Here is a 10,000-nt window from a genome sequence, read left to right on the forward strand (position 1 = left end):
TCCAAGAAGAGCAAGTCCGCCAGCAGCCTCGCCAGCTCCCAGGACACGGCGCCGCTGTGGCTGCGGGACCAGCAGACGCGGCGCTCCCTGCGGGGATGTCAGCCCCTGGAGGAGGGCATCAGTGTGTCCATCGTGAGCCGCGACGCCACGTCGCGCATGTACGTTCGCCAAAGTGACGCCGAGGACAGGCCGTCACGCGCCAGCGCTTTTAACGTGCGGCGCACTATCGAGAAGCGGCAGATCCAGCAGGAGCGTCGGGAGCGTCGCGCGCTGCGGGAGAGGATCAGGGAGCAGCTCAGGAGTCTGTCTGAGGGACGCCCTCGCAGGGACTCCTCAGGGTCACAGGGGTCCTCGCTGCTGCTGAGCGAGTCCTCGGCGCGCTCCAAGTCTATGAGCTCGCTGGACCAGGACCACGAGGACGAGCGCAGCGAATCACCGCTGGTCAAGGTTCAGTCCAGCCCCACGCTGGAGCGCGAGAAGCAGGCGGTGCTCACCTACCTTTACGGCGCCTCTAACTTGGCGGAGGAAGAGCGGCCCGCGCCCCCCTCCCTGCCCCCCAGAGCCTGTTCCGAGCGTCGGGAAGCTCCGGAGGGAGAGTGTAGTGATCCCTGGCAGTGGTCCCGCTCCTGGGACTCAGTCCGGGTTGGTCGCGAGGAGCCGCCCCCCAGAGCGTCAGCCACTCAGTCTGCTGACTCCGTGAAGTCTTTCAAATCCAGCAGCCGCGCGGCTCGCCACTTGTCTGACGCCACGCAGCACACCGCGACACACGCCGCGCCGGCCATCCATCACCCCCTTCCCCAGGAGTCACTCTGTGAAGAGTCGAGTCCCTGCGGCTCCAGTAGGCCCTCGGTGGATCTCAGTGAGCGGCGGGAACCTCCTCAGGGTAGAGAAGATCCGCCCCCCGGCCCCCAGCCCGTACCTCCCCCGCGGAGGAGCAAGCTGAGCCTGTCCACGGGCCACATCAAGCTGGCGGAGGAGGAGCAGCCTCATTGGGTGCGGCTGGCCAAGGAGCGGCGCAGCCTGCGGGCGGCCCGCCAGGTGGAGCAGCTGTCAGACCGCGCCTCCACCGCCAGCAGGGAGCCGGAGTGGGTGGCGCGCGCCCGCAAGAAACTGGAGTCGCTGAACGTGACGCTTACCGCCACCACGGACGTCAGCTGCGCCAGCTCCTGCGTCACCGAATCGTCGTCGGCGTGGAGTCGTGGCGGCCTGGATGCCCTGGACGACCTGCGGGAGGAGGTGTCGCGTATCGGACAAGACCTGGCGGAGGAGGCGGCGGCGCGCGTCACCAAGGAACTCAGCGTGACCCGCGACTCCTCCAGGATGCTTGAGGCGCCCACAGACCCCGTCCCCAGGGAGGCGTCCCTGGAGAGACCTAAAGTGTCCTTCGACGCCAGCGCCACCGAGGCCTCCGACGGGGACTCCACCACATGTCGCAAGCTGCGCAGCCGTCGTCCTCAGAAGGAGGAGGTGCGCTTTGGTGACCTGAAGCATGACTGGGGCGGCGCGCAGACCAAGGCCGCCAAGACCACGAACGGCAAGCAGAAGGAGATGCGCTTTGGCGAGATTCAGGTGGAGGTAGAGGCCAGGGAGCCCCGCGGTGCCGCCCTCAGGCCCCACGCCAGCAACCAGGGCAGCCACGCGCCGGATGCCGAAGACAGGCGGCCCGTGATGCGCTTCGGCGACACGCCGCTCAACCTGTTCCCTGCGGCGGCGCCCCGCGGCCCCCAGAGCTCCTCCAAGTTCGAGTCCGTGGCAGGCCCGGACCCCACCAAGATGACCGCCGAGCAGCTCAACCAGAACGTGGAGGAGTACGACTTCCCCATCCCCACGGGGCGCGAGGACGCCTCAGAATTGCTGCGCTTCCTGGAGGAGAGCCTCAAGAAGGCGGAGGCGGTGCCCGAGGTGGTGTGCGCGGAGGACTCGCGGCCCAGGCCCAAGAGCATCCTGAAGCGGCGGTCTGTGGAGAGCGTGGTGCAGGAGCTGCGGCGCGAGGCCTCGGGCGAGGGCCACCAAAAGGTACTGCACCACCGGAAGAGCGCCTCGTTTGACTGGGACTGTGTAGGTAAGGGAGGCGACCCCCCGCCCACCGCCCCTGCCGCCCCCGCCCCCACCACCGCCACTACCACCTTCACCACCACATTCACCACCACCATTGCCGCCCCAGCTGCATCCTCCCCCACCCTCCCCACTGCCCCCGCCACTAACGGACACTTCTTTAACGTGAAGCTGCGCCACGTGCCACCCGGCGCCAGGGAGCAGCAGCAACAGCAACAGCAGCAGCAGCATCACGCATCCACTAACAACGACCCACGACGCTTCCCCTCGGAACACTCGCCACACAGACGACCCTCCACACAGGAACACGGCGCCCCCCTCCCGGGCCTCGTGAGGGCGAGGGAGAGGAAGAGCGTGGACGAGCACGGCCTGAGAGAGGCGGAGGCGGAGGCGGAGCGACCCGGCGTGAGGGAGCTGCTGCCGCCCCCCGCCTGGGCCACCTGCAGGGCCGGCAGGGGCCTTACGTCCTCAGGTGCGTGTGTGTGTGTGTGTGGGTGTGTGTGTGTGTGTGAGAGAGAGAGAGAGAGAGAGAGAGAGAGAGAGAGAGAGAGAGAGAGAGAGAGAGTGTTCCTGTATATATATGTATATGATAAGAGTGTGTGTTGTACATACAGTAGGCATGGTGCACAGTGGTGTGAGGCGTGCATGACGTGTGCATGGCGTGTGCGTGGCGCGGCGTGGCGTGTGAGGAGGCGTGACATGACCACCGGCTAACACACACGCGGTGAGCGGCACGGCGGTGAGGGTGGTGGTGGCATACACTAACTCCCTCCTCTGTCTTGCAGCCCTGGTCCGCCCCTCCCTCCTAACACGCCTCACTAACCGCCCCAGCCCCGCCTGGCTTCACTAGCACGCCGCCCGCCGCCCGCTGCCGCCCATCCTCGCCCTGGAGGACCCGCGGCGCCACACTAACCAGCACGCCACTAACCTGCCGCTCACACCGGTACGCCGCCCCCTGCCGTACCTGTGGTGCAGCGGCCCACTAACCCGGCGCGGCGGCGAGGCGCGGGCGTGCCTGCACTGCGGGAGGGGCGTGTGTGAGGGCGGCGCGTGTGGACGAGTGAGGAGCGAGCGAGCACGTGAGGGAGTGGTGGGATGTGGTGAGATGAGGTGTCATCCTTGTTGGCCTTGTTTGCAGGGGCGACCTCCGGGCCCCTGCCAGCCGTGCAGGGGCAGCACAGCGTCCCCCAGGACACTCCGCCGCCCTCGCCAGCGTCTCTCTCACGCCCGCGCCCTGGCCACCGCGCCTCCACTTCCCCGGGGCAGGAACCTCCATCCACTGGTCGCCCTGACCGTGTCGTCCCTGGTCCTGCCCCCGAGGTGATCCCCGCCTCGGGCAGCCCGCCGCCCCCCCTCACCCTAACCGTGGAGCAGCCCCAGGGTGTGGTGGGGGACGAGAGAGGGGCGCCCAAACCCATACACAAGTCCACACAACTCACACACTGTGCTTACAGCGCCGCTTTCCACCCACACCCCCCGCCCGCCCCGCCCGCCCCGCCCGCCGCAGGTAAGGTGGTGGTGGCCAGGGCGAGGCCACCCGCTGCATGCCGCCCGGCCACCCCTCACTCTCACCCTTACCCCCACACCTACCCCACTCTCACCCGCAACGCCCCCAGCCCCGTGACGCTCAGACGTGCTGTGGGGAGTAGGTCACCCCAACACTGCCTCACACCCCACCCAACCACCCTCTCCCTCCCTCCCTCCCTCCCATCAACTGCACTTTCCCCCTCTTCCCCTTAGGGTGCACGGACTCCCTCCCCTTCCCCCGCACTGGCAGACTGTAGCCTGACTGTGTGTGTGTATGTGTGTGTGTGTGTGTGTGTGTGTGTGTGTGTGTGTGTGTGTGTATACGGGCATGCGTGTGTGCACGTGCATGTGTGTGTGTGTGTGTGTGTGTGTGTGTGTGTGTGTGTGTGTGTGTGTGTGTGTGTGTGTGTGTGTGTGTGTGTGTGTGTGTGTAAGTACGGGTATGCATTTGTGTGCACGGGTACATGTGCATTTGCAAGAGTGTGTGTGTGTGTGTGTGTGTGTGTGTGTGTGTGTGTGTGTGTGTGTGTGTGTGCTAATGACGGTGTTCTCTCCACAGAGGAGCCCAACAGCCCCGTCCCTGCCGCCTCGCCTCAGCACAGCCCCACCCCCGCCCCTCCCCCCAAAGCCGCCAGGGTACACCAGGAGCCTGTCCTTCCCTCCCACGAGCAGCTCGGCGACCCCCAGCTCCCCGCCACCCTCGCCACCCCCGCCATCCAGGTGTTCAGTTCCCGGGGTGAGGCAGCACCCCGCGGCCCCGCGGACAAGTGCCCGAGGGAGCCCCGGGAAGACCCCGTGACACGCCCGCCCCGCAAGAAGGAGGAGGAGGAGGATCACCACAGGACCAGGCGCGGCGTCCCCACTGCCGCCACCTCCTCCACCGCCGCCCCTGGAGACAGGCGGATACGAGAGGCGCCCCCCAGTGTGGCGGGTGAGGCACGTATCCCCGCCAGGCACGCCGCCGAGCCCCTGCCAGATCCCCCCAAGCGAGTCTCTCGGGGCAGTGCTGAGGAGGGTTCCCGTGGCCCCGCCTCGCCCGTCAAGCCGTCCCGCGGGCGGCCACCGGGGGAGAGCCCCGTGCCGCGCCTGGTGCAGGTGGAGGTGGTGGACGAGGAGGCGCGACGGGCGGCGCCCAGGAAGCGCGAGGAGAAGCGTGGCGGCAGCGGCCTGCTGGAGTGGGAGGCGCGGCAGCGGCAGCGCCTGGAGGAGGAAGAGCGGAACCGCCTGAACATCGGGCTGTCGCTGCGTCCCGTGTCGTGCCGCATCAAGGAGCTGGTCAGGATGCACGGCGCCTTCATGTCGCGCTTCACGCGGGACAAGAAGACAGACATCAACGGCACCGTGGACGGTGCAGACGACATCCTCTTTCAGAAGATCCCGCAGGACCCCTCCACCAAGACGCCCCCCGCGCCTCCAGCGGCCCAGGGCTCCGCGCCCCCCATGCGGTCCCCCTTCATGGTGAAGAAAGTGCAGAGTCCCGGCCAGAACACCGAGCCGCCCCGACCCACCCGCAGGGACCACCCCAGGCGCCGCTCACCCGCCCGCAGGCCGAGCCCTGCCACGCAGAGGACCGCCCCTTCCTCGCGGGTCACCAGCCCCGCCACCCGCAAGACCAGCCCCGCCCCACGAAGGAAAAGCCCCACTCCACGGGGCACAAGCCCATCTACTCGTAGGCCAAGTCCTGGTCCACGCAGGAGAAGTCCTGCCCCAAGGGGCACCAGCCCTGCCACACGCAGAAGCCTCTCCCGACGGGGAACAAGTCCATCCACACGCAGAAGAAGCCCCGCCCCACGTGGCACCAGCCCTTCAACACGCAGGAGCAGCCCTAGCCCGCGGAGGAGCGCCTCCTCCACCCTCAGGTCCACCTCCTCCTCGCGCAGGTCCCCCTCGGCACACCGGGGCTCCGCTGAGGGCCACAGGGGCGCGGCTCACCACAAAGTACTTACGGAGAGCAGTGGCCAGCCCTCCCCCAGCAGGGAGGCCACAGACTCCTTTCGCCGCAGAACGCGCTCGTCTCTCTCCCCCGCAGCGCGGCGCCACCATGCCGCGTCGCCAGACCGAAAGGGCTCAGGCTCCAGGGGGAGGGAGGGCGTGCCCCGGGCCTCACAGATCGTAGCAGAACTCCACCGCGCGGCACAGTCCTCCCCGCAGTCACAGGACTCCCAGGGCTCCCTCACCTCCAGCAGCAGGTCAGCGGTCTCCAACTCACCCAGCACTACCGCGCCCCGCACCGAGGTGCAGGACGCGGCCAGACAGCACCGCAGCCTGCACTCCCCGAGCCCAGAGCGGAGCAGCGTGAAGGACCCCAAGGCCCGCCAGGAGTGGCTCACCAAGATGCTCGCCGCCCTCACCCAGGAGGGCCCCCCGCCACGCCCCGCCTCTCCCACCCTCTCCCCTCCCGCCCCTGCCTCTCCCACCCATGCGTCCCCCAGCCCAGCCTCTCCCACCCACACTTCTCGCAGCACCATCACCCTCACCCCAGCCTCCTCCACCCACGCCGCTCCCAGTCAGGACTCCCCCAGCCGACACCAGACAGACTCAGCACACAGCTCGGCCAGAGCGGCGCCCGCCACGTACGCCCACGTGGGGCCCGCACGCTCCCTGGGAGCAGCAGCAGCAGCTGCCCTGGAAGGGGCGACGCCCGTGCCTCCCGCCAGGAAGTCAGCGTTATCCTCCCTGAGAACTCTGCCAGCCCCCGCCACCCCCGCCACCGCCTGCCCAGCCTTCTCACCCCTCAAGACTGTTTCCTCCAGTCTCACAGTGACGCTCACCCCCACCGCCTCGCCGCTGTCCCCACACACCAAAAACTTCAACTGCACGCCCTCATCCGTACCCCCGGCCGCCGCGCCAGGCGAGGACAGCCTCAGGACGCCGGTGAAGAGGTCCCCGTCACAGGAGAGCCTGGAGCACAGCCGGCGCGGCCCCGTCAGCCTGTCGTCCATCCTCAGCGACTCCTCCAGGTCCTCTTCCCGCTGCTCGTCGCCGCACGCCTCGCCGCGCCCCTCGCCGGAACGCATCCTTAAGCGAGAATCCTTTGACCTCGTGGCCAGGCTGGGCGTCATCCAGGAAGGCGGCAGCCCAGGGGAGTGGCGCGCCCGGGGACCACAGGGGGACCAGAAGGAAAATATTGCCCCTCTCCCAGAGGACGAGAGCGGAGAGGACACCCCGAGCCTGTCTGCGCCCTTCAGGTCCTCCTTCAGGCTGCGGGAGAGGAGCGAGGAGCGCAGAAAGGGTGGCAGGAAGTGGAGCGAGGAGTACAGCGCCCGCGACTCAGTCCTGAGCTGGCGCCCCGCCCTCACTGCCCCGGCCATCACCCTGCGTGCCCTGGCGGACGTCGCCCCCAGGAAGCACGCTGACACCACCTGGCCACCCGTGCGGGTCGAGGCGCCTGCCAAGGCCCAGACCGCAGCAGATTCCCCCGCCCTGACCAGGTACTGCCGCGGTAGGGCGTCCCTGCGTTCCCAAGGCCCGGCCGGTGAGTGTGGCGGTAGGAAGCCCTCCCTGTCCCCGGAGCCTGGCAGCGGCCTGGACACATCCCCGCAGCGCCCCGTCTCCCTCAGTGCCATCCTGTCTCGCGGCGAGGCGAGGGTCGCCTCCCCTAGCCAGGACTCCCTCGAACAGGACTCCCCCACCTACAAGTTCTCTCCCAAACTCTCGCTTTCTGAGGAAGTGACGCCCCTCAGCAACAGACACCCTCGAGACGAGGGCGCGCCACTCACCCCCCAGAAGGCCGATCCGCCCACGCCCGTCCCGTCCCCCGCCGTCGCCGAGAAGGAGACGCCCGCCAGCCTCTCCAAGCCCAAGCCCCGCGTGAAGCAAGCGTGCTCCGCCAAGACCCCTGCCGGGCCGCGGCGATCCAAAGAGGGCTCCCCCGCGCCTAGCACCGCGCCGCGCCCCGCCTCCTCCGCCGCCAGGAACAAAGTGGTTCGTCGAAACTCTAGTCTGAAGAGAAACCGCCCCGAGGGCTCCCTGAAGGCGAGGAGGGAGCGAAAGAACTCCGAGGAGGACGCCCACGAGACTGTGGTGGAGGCCGCCGAGGGCACCACGCGTACCCGCACCACCGTGAAGCGATCCTGCCTGCCCGCCGCTGACAAGGTGAGTGCCCTGCCCGCCCTCCACTCCTGGCACCACGCTTGGCACTGCCCCGCCCCTCAAGCATCCCGCCACCCCCCCCAGCTCGCCCCTCACACTCCCTCTCTCCCTCCCCAGGCCCGCCCCGTGGCTCGCTCCGGCAGTGGTCGCGTGAAGCGGGAACGTAGTTTTCGTAGCAGCGCCTCGCGGGCCCTGGAGGACTGGGCCGCGTCCACCTCCGTCAAGGGACACCTCGTGAAGAAGGTGAGATCACGCACTTCACTACCGCACGCCTAACGAGTCCTGCAGACACACACACACACACACACACACACACACACACACACACACACACACACACACACACACATACAGCTGAGCCCACCGCCACTGTTACAGGAAGGACAGCGGTTCAGCCACGAGACAGAGGAGGAGGAGCAAGGCGGGCGCCGCGTGGCCCGCAGCGTGGCGCGGCGCGTGGTGCGGCGCGGCTCACGCACGCTGTCTGGCGGCGGCGAGCTGCTCACGGAAACCAAGGAGACGTCCTCTTCAGGTAGTGGTGGTTGTAATGGTAGCAGTAGTATTAGTAGTGGTGGTTGTAGTAATACGTAGGTGTTGCTCTTGTTGTTGTTGTTAATGTAGGAGGAGAGGGAGGAGAAGTGTAATAGTAATAGTAGTAGTAGTCGTAGTAGTAGTAATAGAATCAGTAGCACAGTAGCAACAAGAGCAGCACAACAGTATCAGTACTAGTAGTGGTAGTAGTAATAGTATCAGTAGTAGTGGAAATAGCAGCAATAACAACAGCAGCATCAGTAGCAGCAGTATTGCCAGCATTCACCCACCTCCCTAACCTGCCACCACTGCCCAGGCGTCGCCAAGGACGGCCAGAAGCAGACAACAACCACGCAGGAGCACGCAAAGGAAAACGAGGTTCACAGTGTGGAAGAAAACGAGGCCAAGGAAAATGGAGAAGTTGAAGGTGGGACTATGGTGGAGGTGACGCAGGGGGGCAGGGGAGTGTCGCGCAAGATGAAGACATCCACGGACGGTGAGCGATACTTCACCCACTCCATCACGGACAAGCACGGCGCCAAGACCTTCACCACAGAGGGCGTCAACAACAAGACCACCAGCTCCGTGGAGGTGATCGGAGGTGAGAGAGAGCTGCGTTTGTGTACGTTGTTAGAAATGGAGCCAAATTAATGAGTTTAGGTATAATTTCATAACTAGTTTAAATATTTTTAGTCTATTATTTATGTTATTTTTTTTTATATATCTTTCACCCCTTTCTTGCCTCCTCCCACTCCCCCCTGCTCCCTCTCACCCCTCTCCTTCCCTCCAGCCAAGGACTTCGACGCCCGCCGTGCTGTCAAAGGGACCACCGGGGAGCGAGTGGTGGTGGAGAGGACCAAGGACCCCCTGGGAAGACCCTCCACCGTGGTCAAGAAGGTCACCTCGCAGTCTAGACTTGTCATGTAGGTATCCTTGACCTCTGAAGGATCTCTGTGGGTATCCTAGGATCTTATTGGGGCATCCTGTAAGTGTTTTTTTTGGTTTTAAAGGCTTCTGTGGTTATCCTAGACCCCTATTGTAGATGTCCTTGGGCTCTGAAGGACTCCTGCAGGTACATCAAAGTCCTGAGAATGTTCTAGAATCCTGTCAGTGTCCTACAACCCTTAAAGGACTCCTGCAGATGACCTGAAGTGCTGCAGATGTCCCTGAGGTCCTTGAGGGAGTCCTGTAGTTGTCCTGGAGTCCTACACTTGTCCTTATGTCCTTGCTGATGTTTATTATGATCTTCAGGTTCTAGGAGTCACTGCCAATGCCCTTGAGTCCTACAAATCCTTATGGGGTGCCTTATGATGTTGTAGGATTGCCATTTCCAGGTCCTAGTAGGTCTGCCATGAGGTATCCTTCAGGACTCCAGGATCTAAATGTTCGTCTAAGTGGATTCCTTCATTCCAGAACAAAGACGAAGAGAAAGACTCCCGTGGTGGTCTAGCTGGAAGGGACCCCTGCCTGGACACTACCTGGTGCTGGAAGGTCACAACTGGCTCGTCCGTGAAGGCGTGTCTGGAAACTGGACCGGACTGGAAGCAAGGAAGGGCGTGGAAGTCTGGTGCAGTGTGGAGGTGCCCCTGGAAACAACACCGGACTGGAGGGGAAGGAGGGAAATCATGGAAATCTTATGCCGAGTCTGTCTGTCTCTCTCGCTTGGACTGGGAGCTTGAAAATGAAGGTCTGGAAGTCCCCCTGGAATGTTCTTCTTGTCCTGGAATATCAGTGGGCGTGGGAAAAAAAAAGAAAATAAGTTCTGAAAAAAACCTCCTTTCAAGATTTCTCTCCC

General features: G+C 64.9%; 1 protein-coding gene across 3 annotated transcripts in view; it reads left to right on the forward strand.

Moving 5' to 3' along the window:
* Positions 1 to 10,000, forward strand: part of LOC135094987 (serine/arginine repetitive matrix protein 2-like) — a 44,133-nt gene that overhangs the window by 31,747 nt on the left and 2,386 nt on the right. The window contains exons 5-12 of one of the 3 annotated variants that reach the window (XM_063995545.1): positions 1 to 2,527; positions 3,194 to 3,562; positions 4,142 to 7,677; positions 7,792 to 7,917; positions 8,053 to 8,206; positions 8,522 to 8,806; positions 8,996 to 9,128; positions 9,619 to 10,000. The exon at positions 1 to 2,527 is cut by the window's left edge and continues 684 nt beyond it; the exon at positions 9,619 to 10,000 is cut by the window's right edge and continues 2,386 nt beyond it. In XM_063995545.1, the coding sequence (XP_063851615.1) occupies positions 1 to 2,527; positions 3,194 to 3,562; positions 4,142 to 7,677; positions 7,792 to 7,917; positions 8,053 to 8,206; positions 8,522 to 8,806; positions 8,996 to 9,128; positions 9,619 to 9,655 (7,167 nt within the window). In that variant the 3' untranslated portion in view covers positions 9,656 to 10,000. The remainder of the gene's footprint in view (positions 2,528 to 3,193; positions 3,563 to 4,141; positions 7,678 to 7,791; positions 7,918 to 8,052; positions 8,207 to 8,521; positions 8,807 to 8,995; positions 9,129 to 9,618) is intronic. The other 2 variants (XM_063995546.1, XM_063995548.1) reach the window with 2 other exon arrangements.

Source organism: Scylla paramamosain, chromosome 47 (genome assembly GCF_035594125.1).
Source record: "Scylla paramamosain isolate STU-SP2022 chromosome 47, ASM3559412v1, whole genome shotgun sequence".
In the NCBI taxonomy this organism is placed as follows: Eukaryota; Metazoa; Arthropoda; class Malacostraca; order Decapoda; family Portunidae; genus Scylla; species Scylla paramamosain.